The sequence below is a fragment of the Dermochelys coriacea genome, chromosome 1, assembly GCF_009764565.3.
Source record: "Dermochelys coriacea isolate rDerCor1 chromosome 1, rDerCor1.pri.v4, whole genome shotgun sequence".
Lineage (NCBI taxonomy): Eukaryota > Metazoa > Chordata > Testudines > Dermochelyidae > Dermochelys > Dermochelys coriacea.
In genome coordinates, this window is record NC_050068.2 from 348,768,862 (window position 1) to 348,790,686 (window position 21,825).

Sequence of the window (21,825 nt, forward strand, 5' to 3'; positions counted from 1 at the left end):
CTGTACCACTGCAGTGCCAGTAACCCTCGCTCCCCCTGTAGCACCCGCAGTATAGACACACCCTCAGTAACCCTCACTCCCCGCTCTAGCGCCGGCACTGTAGACGGACCCTCAGTAACCCTCACTCCCCGCTCTAGCGCCGGCACTGTAGACGGACCCTCAGTAACCCTCACTCCCCGCTCTAGCGCCGGCAGTGTAGACGGACCCTCAGTAACCCTCACTCCCCGCTCTAGCGCCGGCAGTGTAGACGGACCCTCAGTAACCCTCACTCCCCGCTCTAGCGCCGGCAGTGTAGACGGACCCTCAGTAACCCTCACTCCCCGCTCTAGCGCCGGCCGTGTAGACGCACCCTCCTCTTTACTCCCCTTATGCTCCTCCCAAGCCCTGTCTCCTTTTCAGGGAGGCTCCTTGTGGTGGGGATGGATTTGGAGGCTTCCCCCTGTGGCAAGGGTAGGGTGACCAGACAGCAAGTGTGAAAAATCGGGAGGGGGGTGGGGGGTAATAGCTGCCTATGTCAGACAAAGCCCCAAATATCAGGACTGTCCCTATAACTTCGGGACATCTGGTCACCCTAGGCAAGGGGGAGGGAGGATCTGGCTCAGTGGCCGCCCGGGGAGGCGACTCCCCTTAATCCGGGGGTAGGGGTGGAGATGAGAGGGCCCTGGGGCGCCCTCCGTGTGGGGCCGGAACGGGAGTTCCCCGGCGCCTTGTTTCCCTCCTCCGCGGGGGAGGATTACACAGTGCGGGACCAAGATGGCGGCGCCCAGCGCTGCCGCCCCGGAGAGCGAGGAGGGGCCGGGGGGCAAACCGAAGTCCCCAGCCGTCACCCCCCAGAAGATCCGGGAGCTGATAGACGGGGGGATCGCCCCGGAGGAGGCCTGCCCGGAGGGGTGAGCGGGGATCTGGGGGGGGGGGGACACACATAACAGCTGCCCCCGGTTCCTCCCCCCGTGGCACCTGCGTTGGGCCCAGTGGCGGGGGCAGCAGCCGCCCCACACGGGGTCAGCCAGGCCACCAGCGTGGGCACCGTTACGGCCACATGGGCCCAGACAGGCGAGGTGTCCCTTTCGAGCCGGGCTGGAGCGCGGGCCCCCGGGTGGTCCAGTCCCTCACGATCCGGGGCGGGGGGGCGATGAACCTGGCAGAGGCTTTAGGAGCGTTGTAGTCTGGGCCTCTTATTTGCCTGGCCGAAGGCAATTTGTGCCTGTGCTTAACTATCCTGATAGTTGGAAAGATTTTCCTGGTGTCCAACCTAAACCTCCCTTGCTGCAACTTAAGCCACAGAATCGTGCTGCTTCATCGCAAAGTTTTCTCAGATTTAGTATCAGTTTTCCATCTTACTTCACCAGATTTGGAAAAGAGGTGGGGGACCCCTCATAGCACAGGCATGTCACCAGCTGTTACTGATCAGTGTCAGGAGATTGAGGGCTGATGTTTAGTGTACATCTTTGTTCCACTTAATTGGCCTTTGTTTTGTTAACGCTTCTTAGAATCTAGGGTTTGTAGGGCTTTTGGAAGAAATTTGTTTTGAGGTTAAACTTGAAGGGTGAGATTGGTAGAGGTGTTGTGGACTCATTGCTGTAATATGCATTTTTCTAGAACATTAATGAAATCTTTACACAGAGGGCAAAGGGACTTTGCTTGCTGACCTGTTGCTTTATTTTAGAAAGGACACATCTGCCTTGTCAGAATCAACTAATGGATCTTCACAAACAGATGCTCTTCCTTTGGAGACAACTAGTAAAGAAGCCTTTTTCAGCAGAGTAGAAACGTTTACTATATCCTTTTTGGTGCTGAGCTTTCTGTGTCAAAAGCTGACCTCCCCTACACTCCCCTCAAAAACCAACCCTGAATTTCTCATGGCAGTCAACCCCCATACGTGTCTCTTCACCCAGCCACTCCATTTCTTAAAAGGTGGAAAAGGTGTCCTTCAGTAAAGACCCAGGTGAATTGTTTGGTTGGCCCAAGTATTTAGCTGAATACAGTTATGATGTCTCTGTATTGTTGTCCTTAACATGAGCACTCTTTGAAGTGGGCAGGCAAACCTCATGACCTGTCCCCCCTGATATGTGCCAAATATGGATGGACCAATATAGAGAGTGACATGCTGAAGTGCTCCAGCTGCCAGGCCTTCCTTTGTGCAAGTTTGCAGCTGGCATTTGACTTCAACAAGTGTACGTACAACAGTCTCTCCATACAGATGATCAGTTCCTAATCTGAAAATAAAATTAAAGATTTCACATCAAAGTACTTAGAGCAGGCCCCTAAATTCATACTTGGGCATTTACATTTGGTATTTTCAATAGAAGCTGGGGGTATTCGGTAGCTCTGAAAATGGAGCCACTTGTTTAGCAGGTTTAAGTTCATGCACCCAAGTTTAAAAACACCCTTGGGTTTTAAAGATCATAAAACCTCCTGCTTTAGGGCATCAACTGAGCTCTACTACAAGGGACTGGGAAGAGATTTCCCTGGGGGCAGGTTATTCCATAAGTGCCTATGGCAGGGTTTCTTGCACCATCTCCTGAAGCAGCTGGTACTGCCCACTGCAGGGACTATCTTTTTGTTCTGTGCTTGGACAGCGCCTAACACAAAAGTATCCTGGTCCATGCCTCGGGCTCCTAGATGCTATGGCAATACAAATAATAATGGGCCACTGCTCTGAGCCAGTCTGGCATTTCCTTTGTAACAAAGAATTTATGGGGAATTCTTAGCAGTTAAACTCTCTCTACCTGTTATGTTCACTTTATGTTGTTTTTTCTAGTCTAGCAACCAATCTCAAGTTTTTCCCTTAGCCTTGTAGTACGATGGTTTCACCACCCTTTAACTTGCTCTCCTTCCCTGTACATTCCTTTGCCCTGAGACCATATTAACCTACACCCACAATTGAAACTGGAGCTTTCTGCTTCTTTTGGTCAAGCAAACGCTTCCGGCCAGTGATTCTCTCTCCTTTTTGTGTCTACTATGGAGATGAATACATCAGCGTGTGATAAATAACAAAAACTTATCTATTCATATCACTTTGCTTTAAATAAGTAACTGGTCTTGTTATTTGCATGTTCATTAGGGGGCATATAATTGTTTGCATAACACATAACACTTGGATTAATAACAATGTCTGATTGAGGCAATTTATGGTTGTGTTTTATCATGTCTCTCTTTTAGGCCCTTTTGTTTTTTTCACTTTCATTCAGACTGTTGACCCTTCCTTGTTAATTAAATAGTCACTTTAAATAGCTACTGGTCAAATTAATGTATTGAGAATAATACCTACCTAGAATCACGTATTCTTTTGTATTACTATAGCATATCCAACTGTGCTAGATGCTGTACAAACATAGAACAAACAGATGGTCCCTGCCCCATAGAGTTTACAATCTGTGTAACCTGAGGTGATCAAAGCACAGGGTAGAATTTTTTCATTTTACTACTAAATGATTTGGTTCTAGGGGCTGTGGGGCAGGGTTGATCAACTTAAAAGGAGAATTTAAATTTACCCTTAGCCAAGTTTTTAATTTCCAAGTCCCCATCACGTGGACATTGGCAAACTCCTACAGTTTCATGATGAGCACTTCGGAGTAATGTGCTAAGGGAGAGGGAGGGTTTGTGGCTGCAGGGAGATGGAATAGGTTTAGCCTGGCTGAGAATGGCCCCTTCTGTCTCTCGTAACCTGCCCTGCTTCCCATTGCTGCTGGTTCCTGACTGCTCCCTCAGAGCATTAACCAGTGTGGGAAGAGATAGCAAGTCCGAAGGTAAGACAAGGCAGGGAGAAATGAGTGTGCGACCCAGTAAAGTTATCTGCAGGGAAGAAGAGCTGGTGGGGCAGAGAGTATGAGGCAGTCTGTCCCCAACGGGATGGGGTCCTGCTATAGGACATGGGGAAGGGAACAGGAGGTGGTTTAAGATGAGATGTTAACATCAGCAGTAAGTAACTTTTCAGGGTTTCTGCAGTCCAGATTTGTATGCAAATATCAATCAAAATGACAGCACCCTAAACGTTAGAGCTACAGACACCCTGTAGCTGTCGTCCAGCCATCCCTCTTCTCCTGAGCTTTTTCCAACTAGATTGAAACATCCAACACGCTTCCTGTGGAAGATTATTCCGCAGCTACCTAAATTTCAGTGCTGTTTGCCTTTCAGACAAGGAGAGGTGTGCGGAGCTGAAGAAAGCTTTGTGTACGGCCCATGAGAAGTTCTGTTTCTGGCCCGACAGCCCCTGCCCAGGTAGGTGTCACTAAGTCCAATCTGGGCAACAGTCCAAGAATGTGTTCTCTTTCTTCCTTTCCTTTCTCCCCTCTCCTTTTGTATTGGCCTTCTCATAGCATTGCCTTCAATAGCACCTACCTTCAAGGTTGTTACAATCCCTTTTTACAGAGAGAGATAACTGTTAAACTGTAATCGGGATGTGGAGGGGATTGCAGGACTTAGGGCATTTGTAAAGGGGTTAGAGAATTTATCTTTTTTAAAGCTCTCACTTCACTAGGAAGTTGAGCCACGTTTCAGCAATGGATCAGGCTTAAAGGTGACCTGAAAAAGAACAAAATAGAGGTCCATGCTCCTTTTTGTGCTTGGCCTTCTAATGGCAGGAAGACCCTTATTTTTAATTTGGCATCACTGATTCCTCGTCTGTCTGTCTGTCTGTCTGAAATGACGAGAGTGCAGGGATCTGCATCGAAACTGAAGCCTCCTGCTTCTTGCTTCCCAATAGATCGCTTTGCCATTTTACTGGTCGGCGAGCCCATAGCCCTTGTCAGTGACTTCCTGGATCGCTTTCAAAGCCTGTGTCAGCTAGAACTTCAGCTGCCCTCTCTGAAACCAGAGGATCTGAAAAATATGGTGAGTTTGCGATCACCATTGCGAGAAAGGTGGGGCAGGGGTTAGATGAAGGTGCCTGGCATGCTGGCATTATATAAATCCATATAAAAATGTCATTAAGGTTGAGACCTCAGAAGCCAAGAAAGGCTAAAATTGAGAGTTGCCTGGGTGACCTTAGCTCTGTCCCTTGCTTATGCATCATCCTCCAGTTTTAATAGCCTGCATGGGTAACCCGAGGTGTTCGCTGATATTTGAGCGCTTAATTTTGCAACCGCAATCTTCTCCTAACAAAGGTTTTGGTGTGGAATTTCCTCACGTTTTTTCAAGATGGTTTTAAAAGTTGTGTCCACTAATTGCACAGTTTGGGGAGGCTTTGAAAGTTTATGTGTCACAATGTTGCAAATGTGCATAAAGATGTCAGCAGCCTCAGGTTCCTACTGCTCCATGTGGAAATGCTTCATTGGAAGGAGGCCGTGGCCTCCCTTTTGTACAGCATGCTCTTAGCTGCAGAGGGAAGGAAGCCGGGCCTACCAGCAGACCCTCACCTCAATAACAGTTACTTGCATGAATCAGTGAGGTGTCTTGAGTGCGAAGTAGCCACCAGTCCTGTCAGCTGCACGGAGATTGTAAGATAGAGCAAACAGAAAGTAGCAGCCTATAAACTCTCATCTTCTAATGTTTGCCCAGAGCACTGGGTCTAGTGCCCATCAGCCATGTACTAAGGCCCATTGCTATAGTCAGGTGTTTGGTTGTCTCTCAGTATGACACCAGGGTGGAACTTATTTGCTGGAACCAAGGGTTCATCAGTTGGGTGGAAAGGAATAACAGTGGAGATGGTTGACTTAGCTACCTCCATGGATAGCATATATATTGGCTTAGGCTTAAAATCCAAAGGGACATAGGCAGTGGGCAATGAACACATTTCTGTATCCCATCTGTTCCCTTTCTAATGCTCTGTTCTGCAAAGGGCCTCCGTGACAATGGGACCCTGGGGCTCCTTCCTCATTGTGTCTCAGCAATTCCCCATCAATGTACTCAGTTTACACACACTGCCCCTGCCCTTTGGGATCTGAGAGTCAAGCTAGGTTCATTCTGGCTCTTGCATCATCGCCAGTTACGAAGATTCTGCAGACCATGTTCCGCTTTCCATTTCACCTGTGCAGCCTTCTGGGGGGGTGGAGGTTAGTCTGGCGATCAGAACTTTGTTGATGATTCTGTTGATCGTGCATGAGACAGGATGGACTCCATCCCCCTCTCTGTGTTGGCTCTGAAGAGCTAACAGGAGTAGAAACTTACAATGATCGCTAATGTCTGCCGCTCTGATTCTGGAAACACTCAGGGAACCCATCTGAGGAGTAAGAAGATGACATTTTTTCCATAGCCACTTTCCTGATTGCAACATTATAATCATTTATTTATAGTACAGTAGTACTGAAATCAGAGCCCCAATATGCCAGGTAAAGTACAAATAGAGATGGTCTTTGCTCCAAGTGTGCCCCATGTATTGGAATTCTGTTTGAGGGAGCACAAGCATGGCTCGTGACCCGCCCAGACCGTGTCTGAGTCATGTGTCCTCTGCAGTCCTTGACAGAAGATAAAATCAGCCTCCTCCTGCATCTGATCGAGGAGGAACTCGAATGCAAAACTGAAGGGGAGAAAACACCAATGAAATTGGGCTCTGACATCTTTCAAGTACATGTCCCCGCCTGCATCCTGGCCCTCTGTGGCTGGGCTTACAGGTCAGTATGTGACTAATATCTGATGGTGAAAGCTAAAATGCTGTTTGTAAATATCATACACGTGCTTCAAAATGTAGGTAGCACTTTGCTGTAATTTGCTATGAAATCTGTCAGAAACTGAGGGGGCTGGAACACAAAGGACTGTCCTCTCCAATATTGCCTCTCCAGGGCCTGAGCTTCCAATGTTTAACAAGTGTCATCCTCTAGCTGCTATGGTTGCAAAGAAAACCCCCAAAACAATGAAGTGAAGTAACTGATGCAGAGATAGACATCTGCCTGAGTTTGCAGAGAGCCTGAAACAATAGCTCTGAGCTGTCAACTGCCCCGTTAACTTAGATGCCAATGATGATATTTCAAATAAACGTCAACACTATTGATTATTTCACTGCTCATCAAAGCATGAAAGAAAGGAAAGGAAGGACCATGCAAAGAGCTAACTGAGGTGTGTGTGCTAGTTGGTGTATAGATTAAAATGTATAGGCTTTTAACAACGCATGGCGGGGGTGTGCGATTGGTTTCCCAGAAGTGGGAGCTCAGCTTTCAGAAGTTTGGAGAACACTGAACTAAATGTTTAGTCTATCAAATACAGCTGTTTGATCTAAAAATCAGTATCCATTTTGAGGGAGTGCCTAGATTTGTTCCTGACTTTCTCTCCTCACCCCGCTCTACCTTGCCTCCAACCCACAGCCCTACATCAGGGTCCATGCACCTCCCGGTGATCACGTGTTCCCGCTGCATGAGGAAGGTGGGGCTGTGGGGTTTCCATCAGATTGAGTCTTCTTTGCTCGAGTTGGACTCTTCCTTTGGACTCGGCAGCACTCCCACCACGCCCACAGAGGCACGCACTGACCGAGCCCCACTGGTGCCCACGTCTCCTCGCAGGATGATCACGAGGAGCCAGGACACGACGTTTCCTCCAGGCTCGGAGCAGGTAAGCTTCACCTCTGTCAGTCGGAGAGGTCCCTCCAGGTTTCTCTGGGAAGGAGGTTTGGAGAGAGATGGAGACAACTAGAAAATCAGTGTGCCCTGAAGCCCTGTGGCCTTGTGAAAAGACCTGTGATTGCAATGTGTATCAAAGGTCTTCATGGCAGTGTATTTACTATCCCAGCTTCAGACGTGCTGTTTGTATAGAGCGAGATATACGTCTTAGAGAAGGAGAAAAATGTCTGGGCCAGCATGACGGTCTAGTGCAGAGCTGGGCAAACTACGGGCCACATACGGCCTGCGGGACCCTCCTGCCTGGCCCTTGAGCTCCTGGCCTGGGAGGCTGCCCCCGGCCCCTCCTCTGCTGTTCCCCCTCCCCCGCAGACTCAGCTCACTGCGCCGCCGGCACAATGCTCTGGGTGGCGGGGCTGCGAGCTCTTGCCGGGCAGCACAGGTGCAGAGCCGCGGCCTGACCCGGTGCTCTGTGCTGCGCCATGGCATGGCTGGCTCCAGCCGGGCGGCGTGGCTGTAGCGTCGCCAGCCACCGGTGCACCAGGCAGCGCGGTAAGGAGGCAGGAAGCTGGGGGGGTTGGATAGAGGGCAGGGGAGTTCGAGGTGGTGGTCGGGGGAGGGGAGGGGAGGGAGGGGTGTGGATAGGGGTCAGAGGGCAGGGAACAGGGGGATTGCATGGGGGCAGGGGTCCTGGGGTGGGGGGTTGGATGGGGTGGTCAGGGGCAGGGGTTCCGGGGGCAGTCAGGGAGAAGGGGTGGTTGGATGGAGCAGGAGTCCAGGGGGGGCAGTCAGGAATGAGAGGAGGGGTTAGATGGGGCGAGGGGGGGCAGTCAGGAATGGGAGGAGGGGTTAGATGGGGCGGCGGGGAGCAGTCGGAGCGGGGACTCCGGGGGGCAGTCAGGGGACAGGGAGGGTGGATGGGGTTGGAGTCCCGGCGGGGCCGACGGGGCGAGAAGCAGGAGAGATTGGATGGGGTAAGGCCACACCTGGCTGTTTGGGGACATAGCCTCCCCAACCAACCCTCCTCCCCAACCAACCCTCCATACAATTTCGGAAACCTGATGTGGCCTTCAGACCAAAAAGTTCGCCTGCCCCTGGTCTAGTGACAGCCCCATGTGTTGCCACTCATGGGATCTCGGTTTGGGTCCTGCTCATGGCCACTGAGCTGGGTGGGTTGGGACAGCTGCAGCAGAAAAGAGGAGTGGGCTTATCACACTCTAGTGACCCCCCTCTGCTTTGGCCAACTGAAGCCAGGTCCCTGACTGCAAAGAGCTCAGGCAGCCCTCCACCAGCGAGGTGGTTTGCTGGGGTGGATCTCCCTACATAGATCTGAAATTAGAACATCCCTCTTGGGAATCTTAAAGCAACATGATCAGGTAGTTTAAGGCCAGGCAGGGACTTCCTTTAGCACTGTTGTAATCCTGCTGGAAAGCAGCCTCCAAGTGCCACCTGGTGGGGATGGCTGATGCGGGGAGGCTGTAGGACTCACGCATTTTGCTGAGAGGATAAATCCCCCAAATGGCCACTGTCCTGGCCCTTGTGCTAGACAAGAGGCTGGGCTCACTTGTGATGAACGTGCCGGGGACTCTTTAAAGAGGCCACTGAACGTGGACAAAACCCAATGGTTTTCTCTGGCTCCCAACTCCAGAAACTAAACCTAGCCCGTGCTGCTTAATCATAGAATCATAGAATCATAGAATATCAGGGTTGGAAGGGACCCCAGAAGGTCATCTAGTCCAACCCCCTGCTCAAAGCAGGACCAAGTCCCAGTTAAATCATCCTAGCCAGGGCTTTGTCAAGCCTGACCTTAAAAACCTCTAAGGAAGGAGATTCTACCACCTCCCTAGGTAACGCATTCCAGTGTTTCACCACCCTCTTAGTGAAAAAGTTTTTCCTAATATCCAATCTAAACCTCCCCCATTGCAACTTGAGACCATTACTCCTCGTTCTGTCATCTGCTACCATTGAGAACAGTCTAGAGCCATCCTCTTTGAAACCCCCTTTCAGGTAGTTGAAAGCAGCTATCAAATCCCCCCTCATTCTTCTCTTCTGCAGACTAAACAATCCCAGCTCCCTCAGCCTCTCCTCGTAAGTCATGTGCTCTAGACCCCTAATCATTTTTGTTGCCCTTCGCTGTACTCTTTCCAATTTATCCACATCCTTCTTGTAGTGTGGGGCCCAAAACTGGACACAGTACTCCAGATGAGGCCTCACCAGTGTCGAATAGAGGGGAACGATCACGTCCCTCGATCTGCTCGCTATGCCCCTACTTATACATCCCAAAATGCCATTGGCCTTCTTGGCAACAAGGGCACACTGCTGACTCATATCCAGCTTCTCGTCCACTGTCACCCCTAGGTCCTTTTCCGCAGAACTGCTGCCGAGCCATTCGGTCCCTAGTCTGTAGCGGTGCATTGGATTCTTCCATCCTAAGTGCAGGACCCTGCACTTATCCTTATTGAACCTCATTAGATTTCTTTTGGCCCAATCTTCCAATTTGTCTAGGTCCTTCTGTATCCTATCCCTCCCCTCCAGCGTATCTACCACTCCTCCCAGTTTAGTATCATCCGCAAATTTGCTGAGAGTGCAATCCACACCATCCTCCAGATCATTTATGAAGATATTGAACAAAACGAGCCCCAGGACCGACCCCTGGGGCACTCCACTTGACACCGGCTGCCAACTAGACATGGAGCCATTGATCACTACCCGTTGAGCCCGACAATCTAGCCAGCTTTCTACCCACCTTATAGTGCATTCATCCAGCCCATACTTCCTTAACTTGCTGACAAGAATGCTGTGGGAGACCGTGTCAAAAGCTTTGCTAAAGTCAAGAAACAATACATCCACTGCTTTCCCTTCATCCACAGAACCAGTAATCTCATCATAAAAGGCGATTAGATTAGTCAGGCATGACCTTCCCTTGGTGAATCCATGCTGACTGTTCCTGATCACTTTCCTCTCCTCTAAGTGCTTCAGGATTGATTCTTTGAGGACCTGCTCCATGATTTTTCCAGGGACTGAGGTGAGGCTGACCGGCCTGTAGTTCCCAGGATCCTCCTTCTTCCCTTTTTTAAAGATGGGCACTACATTAGCCTTTTTCCAGTCATCCGGGACTTCCCCCGTTCGCCACGAGTTTTCAAAGATAATGGCCAAGGGCTCTGCAATCACAGCCGCCAATTCCCTCAGCACTCTCGGATGCAATTCGTCCGGCCCCATGGACTTGTGCACGTCCAGCTTTTCTAAATAGTCCCTAACCACCTCTATCTCTACAGAGGGCTGGCCATCTCTTCCCCATTTTGTGATGCCCAGCACAGCAGTCTGGGAGCTGACCTTGTTAGTGAAAACAGAGGCAAAAAAAGCATTGAGTACATTAGCTTTTTCCACATCCTCTGTCACTAGCTTGCCTCCCTCATTCAGTAAGGGGCCCACACTCTTGACATCTCTTGCTAGCTGCAGCTCCAGGTGCGATTTGGCCCTCCTGATATCTTTCCTACATGCCCGAGCAATATTTTTATACTCTTCCCTGGTCATATGTCCAACCTTCCACTTCTTGTAAGCTTCTTTTTTATGTTTAAGATCCGCTAGGATTTCACCATTAAGCCAAGCTGGTCGCCTGCCATATTTACTATTCTTTCGACTCATCGGGATGGTTTGTCCCTGTAACCTCAACAGGGATTCCTTGAAATACAGCCAGCTCTCCTGGACTCCCTTCCCTTTCATGTTAGTCCCCCAGGGGATCCTGGCCATCTGTTCCCTGAGGGAGTCAAAGTCTGCTTTCCTGAAGTCCAGGGTCCGTATCCTGCTGCTTACCTTTCTTCCCTGCGTCAGGATCCAGCACCGTGCCCTGCGGCTACTCCAGATTTGCACCAATTTAACTGGGGTCAGGATCTGGTCCCAGGTGGGTACTTGCAGTGGATTTCTGATTTACAACACAGTCTCTGGCAGCCTCCTTTTGCCATTGCCCCCCCAGTGAAGATGGCTCCTTGTTTGATCCAGATCTGCAGACATGAGCATTCTTTCCAATGGAACCTGGTTCAGATGCCCAAGCACCAGGCATCTCTTTAAGCTGGTTATTGATTCGCTGGCACTTTTGCGCTCGGGGTCGGATTAGTCTCTTCAAGGCTACTAGGCAGCTCTCCCCCAGCCTGGGCTCTGTCGCACTGCCATGTTTCCAGTCTCGCCGCTTTTCTAGGGCGACCCCCTGCAGGCCTGTGGGACCTGCATCCTTTCATCCTTCTCTTGTGTGATGGCATGATAGGGAGCTTTGGTGCCGTTATCCAGGCCAAGTTTATCTAGGTCAAGTGCACAGAGCAGCCCCAGCTTTGCTGCTGCAGGGTAACGGGAGATGAAGCTGCAAAAACAGCAGGACTGAAGGATTTCATTATAAATCAGGGAGCATCGTGTGCTGTGAGCACCGGTCCCTTTCACCCATGCAGATTGAAGCCAGATCCCTGGGAGAGACCACTGGGGAAGAGGAGGAAGGGGTGACTTCTGTCTCTCTTTTTAAAGTGCCGGTGGGAGGTGCCTGACTGTGGGCCCCACAGGCTGGAATTTTCTCTACGGCCCAAACTTTCCAAAGTGGCCATCGGTTGCCTGCATCTTAGGCCAGGTTTGCCGAAGCACTGAGCACTCTCAGTGACTTACTCAGAGCTGTAGGTGCTCAGCGCCAATGAGAATCCGCCCCCATAGGTCTCCGAAATCAAGGCACCTCCATCAATGCGGCTTTTAAAAATGTTGGCCTCTGACTGTTTTTATTTATAGACCTCTCTGGGGCGGTCAAGATCTCACAGTGAGTCGGGGAAAATGCCCCCAGTGCCCCAACGTGCGCTCTGTCCGTCATCCAAGAGCTACCCTTGAAAATTCAGTGAGCAGGCTCGTTCTGGGCATGTCTAGTTGTGTCTGCCTGCTTTGGGAATAGCACTGAAGCTGTATCCAGGCCATTGGCGAGGTAGCTGTGGCAAAGCCTAGAGGGTGGAGAGAATCCCCTTTGTTCGAGAGCCCCAGCGGGTTTTTTGAGGAATGGGGATGCGAATACTGTCGTTTGCTCAGGGAGTCCGAAGGCTAGCTGCGTTCAGATGCCTGGGGATGAGCGCGGAATAAATCCCAGGGTGTTCTGTAGCGCCCATGTAAACGCTCATTTCCTGGCTGGGGGTGGTTGCATTTTGATGCATTTTTACAGTTGCACGCCCTAGGATCAGTCACTCACATCGCTGCAAACTAATTGGGCGTTGACTCTGCCGAAAGTGCTAAAACCCTTACCCCGGGCACAGCGCCACCTCCTGTGGAGGAGGAAGTATGACAGCTAGGCTCAGTGCAGCACTTCCACCTCTCCTGCAATGGTGCTGGCACCAGAGGTCAGGAAGCCTCAGCAGGGCCTTGCAGGTGGACGGCGAGGGGCAGCAAGCAGTGTTTGTTATGGGCAGTGGCCTGTGCCATCTTTCGTCCCGCACTCATGGGTATTTTCAGGCTGGTTGTCGGGGGCCAGCCCTTCAAACGTGCTCTCAGAACAAAGGTCTCCCCGAAAGCGTCAAGCTGCGCTTGGGTAAGGCTGGCTGTGTATGGATCGGTTGGACTGGGGAAGAGAGGTAAGTGATGCGCCAGCCACTCGGATCTGCTCCCTTCAGCACCTAACCAGGCTCTAGAGCGGGGCTGAGTAGTACTAGGTGCGAGGATCTCCTGTGCTTCGAGTGCAGGTCCCTTCCTCCAGCAGCTGAGGAAGTGCTGGTGGCCATAGGAACTCTGCTGTCCATCAGGAGCTAACTTTCCCCTCCCTCCTTCCCACTGGTAGCACGAGAAGAGCCCATCCCCCGTGACAGCCCGTATGCGGAGCTGGGATAGCTCGAGCCCCGTGGACCGGGCCGAGCCAGAGGCAGCAAGTCCATCGATGAGGAGCCGCCCGGTAACCCGCAGCATGGGGCAGGGGGACAGCGTGGAGGTGCCATCCAGCCCTCATAGGAGAGCCAAGCGGGCGCGCTTCTGCTCTTCCAGTAGTTCGGTGAGTGCCTGGCCACTCGCCCGAGAGGATTTGCCACTCTCTCAAGAACCCAGGTCAGGTTTTCCTTGCTGCTGGCAATGTCTTTGCAACTGACTTCCTCTTCCATGTGTTGCTCTGTCCTGGCTACATCCCCTGAAGCAGAGAGAACATCACCACCACCCCTTCCAGTTAGTTTCTATCTTTCTATCCAGCTTGGGGAAATTAGACCTTTTGCCTCATCTCAAATCTGGCAAAGTCAGATCCTTTTGCAGGCCCAGACGGGACTGGGAGGAAGATAATGGGATGTGGGGCCTTTCACACCTCTAGGTTGTGGATTTTAATCCAGATAGGCCTGGTTGTGATGGGAAGTCGCTTCCCTCTGGTGGCTGCTTGGTGGCCTTTGTATAACGAATCGGGGTCATGGAGTGGTATCCTTGCTGGTGGGACAGGTGTCACCTTATCAAAGCACCATCATTGCAATGAATTTGCTCCCTTAAACCCTCAACAGAGGGGCCACGGAAACACTCTTAAAGACGGCCCCTCCAGCTCAGTGCTCAGGTGCACGAATGGGAGATTTGAGAGGGCTGCTGCAGGGTCCACTGAACGTGCATCTTTCACTGGCAGTTATCAAATACTTTCCACCTGCACAGTCCCGGGCTGTGGGGTGGAACCTGCCCTTCCCCAGACAGCCCTGGAGCTGAACGACACCCGTGTCCTAGGTGGTGGTGGTCTGCTGTTCTCTGCTGCCCTGGAGAGGGCTCCCCAGCATGGCTTTGGAGGTTGGAGTTGGGGGTGATTTTAAATCAGTGTCTGACTGTATTATTGTTAATAACGTCTCTTTAAAACAAGTCGTCACTCCTCTCCCTGCAGGACACTCCCACTAGAAGCTTCTTTGATCCCAGCTCTCAGCACCGCGACTGGTGCCCTTGGGTCAACCCAGTGCAGGAGAAGGCTGTTTCAGAGGACACCAGCGACCAATCGGAGCTGACGTCTGGGAAGGCGGAGCCTGGCTGGCGGGTGGTGCTGAATGTTCTCCTGGCCGCCAGGAAATCAAACAGAGCAGCTGACGCAGAGCTTGTGGTGAGAGCTCTAGCAAAGCCCTGGTTGGGATGATTTAGTTGGGGTTGGTCTTGCTTTGAGCAGGGGATTGGACTAGATGACCTCCTGAGGTCTCTTCCAACCCTAATCTTCTATGATTTTATGAATTGAGATCCCAAAATTGAAACCCACCTCAATCTTTGAACCCCCCGATCTCCCAAAGGGAGCAGGGGATTGGACTACACGACCTCCTGAGGTCTCTTCCAACCCTAATATTCTATGAATTGAGATCCCAAAACTGAAACCCACCTCAACCTTTGAACCCCCCCGCCCCCAATCTCCCAAAGGCCTATTCCAGTTTGCTCCAAACTTGGCATTAAAATTCTACTTTGGGCTGAGATCCTACATACAAAATTTGAGGCAGCTTGGTTCTGATCCGCCAGAAAGGGTTTTGATTCTAGTAGCCCTGACTGACGCATGCTGGCTGGCGTCTACTTGCCCATTCAGAAGCAGCTGGAGCGTCATCCACTTTCCACCTCCACAAACCCACTGACTCAAACTGCCCCAGCTTTGTAAGGAAAGAATTAGCAGAAGCCTGAAGCTGCTAGTAACTTACACAGATGGAATCGGGTGAGTCTGTCTGTCCAGGGGGAAAGTGAAGGTGAAACCAGAGCCCGGACAGTGTAGAAGGTGCTGAAGATATTTATAGCAACCCCATATGCAGCACACCTGCGTATACAAATCCACCATGTCAGAGAGGGACTGTCGGCATAGCTATGGAGAGATGATAGTCTCTGTAGAGAAGGTTGAATCTAGCTTCCCATTATAAGCCTGATTTTTGACATCACTACCTCTATCTTAGCCAAAACTGGCCTGAGCTACCCCAAAAGAGAGGCGTCGGGGAGGAGTAAAACTGACAAACTGCTTATGCTGGAGAATGGCCTTTGTTCTAGCTTGTGGGGGGTTGGGGTTTCAGCATTTGTCTTTGAAGATTCAAGCGATTTGTGTCATGGGCAGAATTGCTGGGTGTCTGTCCAGCTGTCGTCTGGGCAAGCCTCTGAAAGCTCCTAGAGTTTGACAGATACTTTATCAGGCTGATGGAACAAGCATAGGCTGGAGATTAGTGCCAGGCCTGGGAATCAGGAGATCTCAGTTCTATTTCTGGCTCTGACTCTATCACTGCCCCATTCCATCCCTCAGTTTCCCCTTCAGTAAAATGGGTTATCTAATAAGGGCTTGTGTCTGTACAAGTGTGACCCTGGTCCCTGGATGAAAGGACCAGTGGTTCTGTCCTGTACCACTTTCTTGGTCTGTCCTCTCTCCTCTGGCTTTACAGGGAACCCCCCAGCTGGGCCATTGGTGTGCGACTCCCTGCTGGAGTGACTTGACTTCTGATTGTCCCTTTGTTTCCTTCTTGTTACAGAGCCTCTCGGTAAAATCCTGCAAGGTGTTCCGGATATTCCGGCAGTGGGAAGCCGCGTGCTCCTCCTGAAGACGCTTGGCCCTGGCCAGGGAACACCTGCCAGGCAGGCAGCATGGGACTTTGGGTTGGGTTAGAGCTGCTTTGCAGTTTCTTGCCAGGCAGCACCTGGAGATGCTCCTCCAGGCCCGGTGAGCAACGGGAGCCCTTTCCCTGGGGATGCAGGTAATTTTGGGAGTGGCCAAAGCATGGTGTGAAGGCCATGCTCGGTCCTGGCTGTAAACCACAGCCCACGGCAGTTTGATTTGAAATCCCGGGTGAGCATACGGGCACATTTGCCAAAGCCTACACCCTTCTTGCAAGCTGCCACTGCAGCTCTCGGAGCCACCGGCTTTGGATAGCCCCCCACCGGGTCTGCATTTCCCCCACCTCCAACCAGAGTGGGCTCCATGCGGGGAGGATCTTTTCTGCCAAGGAATTACGTCCATTTCATTGGTGAGTGCAGCAGAGGGGCCGAGGCCTGTCCCTCATTGCACACCATATAGGGGCCTATGCACCAGGGCCCTGCTGTCTTGGGGATGTGGTGACAGGTAGTAATAAAATCTTTCACTTTTTTTTTTTTTTCCTCCTCAGCTGTCTGGCGCTCCTTCCTTTCGGGGGTGGGGCTGACCAGTGACACGCAGCCTTAGGCCTGGGCAGTGTTAGACAGTTCTGTTCTGCTGGGGTCCCTGCTCCCCACATATGGGCACAACACCTCCCCTGATTCCCTGCCAGCAGACCCCTGGTGGGCGGAGTTCCCCAAGTACCTTTCCTGCTCCACCGCCAGGCGCGGGGTGTCTTGCCGGAAGCTCTGGCACCTCGGAAAGAGCCAGGCTGGCTTTGTCCACAGGTCGGGGGGCTCCAGGCAGGCATGAGGGAGCTTAGAGGAGAGGGAGGATCCAATCATGGCTGCAGGGCCTCCCATGGGTCATTTTCTACAAGGCCCCATGGAACCTGTGATGCCTTGACCGCACTTCTGCTGGGACTGGGAGGCCCAGGCCATGCTGATGGTGACCCGGGAATCGCACTATGAGCTTCCAGCCCAGTTTGGCCAACCCAAGAAGTTTGAAGAAGCATCTGAACATGCAGGAGCTTGCCCAAGCCCCGCTGGGTTAACTCCTCTCTAGCAGGTCAATGCAGAGAAAGAGGAGGCTGTTCTGTAGCCAGAACTGGTTCCCTAAATCTACCCCCCACTGGTGTCTCTTCTTCCCCCCCACTCCTTTCGCTCTGGCAAGTGGTAATAATTCTGAATTCATATGGTGCCACTCATCCCATAGATCCCAGGATGCTTCACTTGTTACACCCCCTGGCGTTACTAAAATGCAGCTACCTCTGGTGTGGCGCAAGGCAGCTAGCCAGTGCAATGCATAACGCTGGCAGAGGCTGTTCAAGGACACTGAGCAAACCCTCTTGAGAAGGAAGTTGTAAGGCTCTCTAATAACCACACTGCACAGATGGGGCCTCTGCATTTCACATCTGCCCCACATGGAACTCTGCCTTGGAGGATGACAAACTAAGCTACCCCTGCTGGGATTTGAACCCCTGCTTCTAGGGAATCTGGGCATGTCCAGCTGTCTTGAAAGGCTTTTATAGACTGGTCCATTGACAAGCCACTTTTGGCCAAGGGTCCATGTGCCCTTGATGTATCTCCTGCCTGCTCCAGGTGCCCACTGCAGCTGTCATCACTGGTCTTTGGTCCACCCAGCTCTGGATCCATCATAAAATGGCCTAGGTGCCAAAGTGATGTGGGGTCAAATGGTGGCATGAGAGCCCCCCAGACCCCCCAAAATACGCAATGGAAACTGCCTGTGTTTGAGCCCTTGAATGCAGCCAACCACGAATCCTAAGAGCCAGCTGAGTAAACACCGCCCTCCCCCAGAAACATCTTCCACAAAAAGGGGCATGGTTACGGACAGACCTGGCTCCGGCTGATTCATGATCAAACAGCCGGCTCACTTGCCACGTGGCATCTCCTCCTGTGCTGCCACCCCAGTAGAGGCCTCGCAATCAGTGCAGGATTGGTGCCCGCCAGCACCACTTACTGTCGCTGTCTCGGCATGCGTGTCCTTTCTAGGGGATCCCCCGCAACTCGCCCCACCCATGCCGTGCTCCCGTTCGTTTCTATTGCGGATTCCTCTCCTCTCACCCAAATTGGACTCTGTCACCTACATTTTTTCTCAGTTAGCTACAAGCTGAGGTTTAATATTCCTATGTCCACCTCTAGCCTCTTTACCAACATGGATTAAAACCCATAATGCCCCTGTCATGTTATATTATCCCCATTTTACAGTTGTGGAAACTGAGCCAGAGAAGTTAAGATTAGCCCAGGGACCTAAAACAAACCTCCATGAGCTGTGAATAAAATCAGGCCCCAGCAACCCCCTGTCCAGAACTGGGCATGGAACCCAGGAGTCCTGATTCCCAGCTACCTGATCCACCACTCAATGGGACGGATTCAAACTAATACTGTTTTTCCCTCTGCATTGGAGGCACCTACTTTTTAATAAAAGCTTGTTATTAGGGTAAAGTTACGATAAAATGTTTAACAAATTCCATCAGACGTTACTTACTCGGGATCAGAAGTTTGGACTGAGCGGAAACGGGGAGTTGAACTTTAATCTGCTGTCTCTCTGGAGACTCCGCATGCTGCTGGCTTTGTTAATTTTAGACCTCTGGCCTTTGCACTTGGCAGCATCTCCTCTCACTCCTTGCTGGAGTCTAAGGCTCTAGCTTCACTTGGGTGATCCAAATTCAGCTCCCTTTCCTGGGGCTGGGCTCGCCCGGCACCCTCCTGGCTTCGAAAGCTGAGCGGGTTCATGCTACAGTGAGTAGGTGTGTCTGACCTTTTGAAGCCTGATATCTTATCCGCAAGGGCTCTGCCTTCCAGTGATAAATCAGCAGGGAAAAGGGAGCTCGGCTTGGGATTTTGCCAAAACCACAAACACCAAGCGAATCAGCTGTTTTATTCAAAAAACCTTCAGCAAATTCATAGGCCAGGGGCTCTGTCAGCAACAAGCTCTTGCTCCAATACTTGGCATGTAACTGTTCCCCCGATGCTTCTCCGTAGGGGACGCTTCCTTCCATTCGTGATCCTCTGAGCCAAGGAGATGGAAGCAGGACCAGAATGTGTAATTAACGGTTGTTAATAGCGAACTCCCCAGCTACGCTTCTGCTGTGTCCCTCGTGGAGGAAGGTGAACCTTTCAAACTCCGTGTTAAATCACTCGCAGCTTCTTTCCATGGTGCGATGGGTATGGCCCGGATCCTACCCTGGGGCCCACTGGAGTGCTCACTAGCAGAGCCAACAGCAGGATCAGGGCCTAGAGCTGGCAGACAAGTAACCGGGTATTGCTGTCACCCTCTGTGTCCTTCTATGCTGCCTCCAGTGCTAGATTGGAGCACCCGCCCCCGATCGGTCCGCTGAGCCTCCAGCCCCTCTAAAGGGTGGCTCTGCCCTCGAAGCGAGTCTGAGTCCGTGTTTGTCTCCAATAGTCACTTGACAAGTCAAAAGATTCTTTTCCTAACGTGCCCTGCCCCTGAAGCTGAGAGCCAAGCTGGGCTCTTTCCTTCTCACGTCATCCCGAGGAATCAAGTTGTCTTCCCAGACTGGAACGAAGCAAGCGCGTGCACTGCTGGTGTGCAAGGAGGAAGAGAATCCAGCTGGCTCTCCTGTAGCCAGTGTGGCTTGAGGGGAGCGAAATGCGGGGACGTCCGTCTCCCTGAGTTGTCTATTCAGACTGTTTGAGCCTGCACCCGATACCCTTGCTCGCCTTGAGTCGTGCCTTACTCCTGGAGTAGTCCCATTGATTTCTGACCCGAAGCTCCTCAAGGCCCCGCCCAAGCTCAGAGCCCCCGTGTGCTGTACAGCCCTGCTCCGAAGAGCTCCCCAGCTAAACAGAGGACAGACACGGGGTGGGAGTGGAGACAGGCACCCAGGGTGGGGGGAAGTGTCTTCCCCACGGTCATGCCACATCTCTCTGCCCGTGCAGGGAACAGAGCCCAGCTCTCTGCTGAGTCCCAATCCTGTGCCCTGCTTACCCAGTTGCCTGTGACGTGCCAGCACACTCGTGGTCCTACATAAACACAAGCTCTTTATTTGTGTCTGTGCTGAAAGCCATGGAAAGGCACCGTACAGGCCAGAGGGACAATGAGCCGGAAAATACCCATTCCAATAATTTATTGACCCTGCTGCTTGTCACCCGTTCGTTTTCATTGCCATGCTGCCAGGGCTGCAGGTAGCCCATTGTCCTTCAAGGCCCTGCCCAACAAGAATCAGAGTTAGAGCAGGGTTTGAGTAACATGCCCTAGCCTAGGCTCCTCTGGGGGCTGGGCCATTATGGTCATTGGCGGGTGATCACCCAGAGCCTATGTGTGTGGTTCCATGGATGGGTGATGTCTCCTGGGCCAGGGAGAGGAGTGATCCATGCTGGCAGTCTGGCCTAGTAGCTGGAGACCTGGGTTCTAGTCTCGTATCTGTCACTGCCCTGCTGGGTGATCTTGGGCAAGTCACCTTGCTGCTCTGTGCCTCAGTTTCACCTTCTGTAAAATGGGGATAATGAACCTGACATCCTTTGTAAAGCGCTTTCTGATCTGTCTGTCTTTTATGGGAGCCCTCTGCTGTGCAGGCCCTGAAGGTCCATCTGGTCTCCCATTCAGCATCTAAGGGAGGCCACTAGGAGCGAGTGCATTGGTAGAGCGAGGGAGGGTGCCCCAGGCTGGGACAGTCTGTGAGTACATAGGCCTGTTTCGTAGCCTGAGATAGAATTTGGGGTTTCATTTTTGAGGTAAAAGGGCTATAAAAAAACCCTTAATAATAATTAACGCTTTTTTGTTCTACAAATAAAAGCAGACAACACATATTTTAATATCAGTAGTCTCCCCTTTCTAATGCGGTGGATGTGCCCTCTCTCCCCCGCCGCGGCAGCCCCCGAGCTGGGGTTTGGAAGAAGTGGGGGGTCTCTCCCTCTCTCCCCTGCCGCGGCAGCCCCCGAGCTAGGGTTTGGAAGAAGGGGGGGTCTCTCCCTCTCTCCCCCACCATGGCAGCCCCCGAGCTGGGGTTTGGAAGGAGGGGGGGTCTCTCCCCCACCACAGAGCTGAGGCTGGGAAGGAGAGCAGCCCTGGAGCTGGGGAAAGTCCCCTCTTTCTCTGGCTGCCACAGCCCTGCATGTTCCAAATTCCCCCCACCCTTCTTCTCACCCCACTGCTCCGTCCCATCTACCCCCATTCCCCCCAAGGCCTCCACCTCACCTTACATGTGCATCTTCTCCAGGGTCCGGGCACCTAATTAGTGGAGCCGCGCCTGCGCAGCTTCACTAATGAGGTGGATGGCCCTTCATTCTCTTGTGTGCGGCCACCCCAGGCGGGCACCTTAGAGGGGACTATCCGCGAACCACCTCGGCTCTATATGTTGTCTAGCCACTCGAGCGGGACAGAGGGCTGCCCCTGCATGACACAGAGAACAGTCTGTACTAAGCAGGACCAGAGCAGCCTGCCATGCAGTCAAAATCCTGGTCCCACTTCCTGTCTGCCTGGCTTCTCTTTAGCACTAGGCAGCATGGTAGGGCTGGGGGTGTGGATGGAGAATAAATCCCAGGAGGGAGAAACTGTTTTACCAATTCCTCCAGGAGAGGGAATGGGGGCTGGTGGTTAGAGGGTGGACATAGCAGTCAGGACTCCTGGGTTCTTTTTCTGGCTCTGGGGATGGAGTGGGGTCTAGTGGTTAGAGCTAGGAAAAGTCACAACTCTTGTTCTGCCGTTCACTCACTGTATGATCTTGGGCAAGTTCCTTCAAATCTCCCAGCTTGTTGCCTACCAGTGGGCAGAGAGACTTAATTAATGCCTCTGAATGCTCTGCGACACCCCCGG

General features: G+C 51.9%; 1 protein-coding gene across 2 annotated transcripts; it reads left to right on the top strand.

The window, feature by feature from the left end:
- The first annotated feature begins 579 nt into the window (after positions 1-579).
- On the top strand, positions 580-16,554 carry ZC3HC1 (zinc finger C3HC-type containing 1). Of its 2 annotated transcripts, XM_038387208.2 has the most exons (10): positions 580-890; positions 1,667-1,778; positions 2,024-2,174; positions 4,138-4,221; positions 4,706-4,833; positions 6,394-6,551; positions 7,239-7,482; positions 13,279-13,485; positions 14,335-14,544; positions 15,926-16,554. In XM_038387208.2, the coding sequence occupies exons 1-10, from the start codon at positions 754-756 to the stop codon at positions 15,992-15,994; spliced, it is 1,500 nt and encodes a 499-aa protein (XP_038243136.1). In that variant the 5' UTR covers positions 580-753; the 3' UTR covers positions 15,995-16,554. The 2 variants fall into 2 exon arrangements, with proteins under 2 accessions (XP_038243136.1, XP_043355378.1); XM_043499443.1 differs by lacking the exon at positions 13,279-13,485.
- Positions 16,555-21,825: the final 5,271 nt, after the last annotated feature.

Coding starts and splice junctions, on each gene's coding strand:
- ZC3HC1 (XM_038387208.2), top strand. CDS start 754: ATGGCGGCGCCCAGCGCTGCCGCCCCGGAGAGCGAGGAGGGGCCGGGG. Junction 891..1,666: donor GAGGAGGCCTGCCCGGAGGG/GTGAGCGGGGAT, acceptor GCTTTATTTTAG/AAAGGACACATCTGCCTTGT. Junction 6,552..7,238: donor CTCTGTGGCTGGGCTTACAG/GTCAGTATGTGA, acceptor TCCAACCCACAG/CCCTACATCAGGGTCCATGC.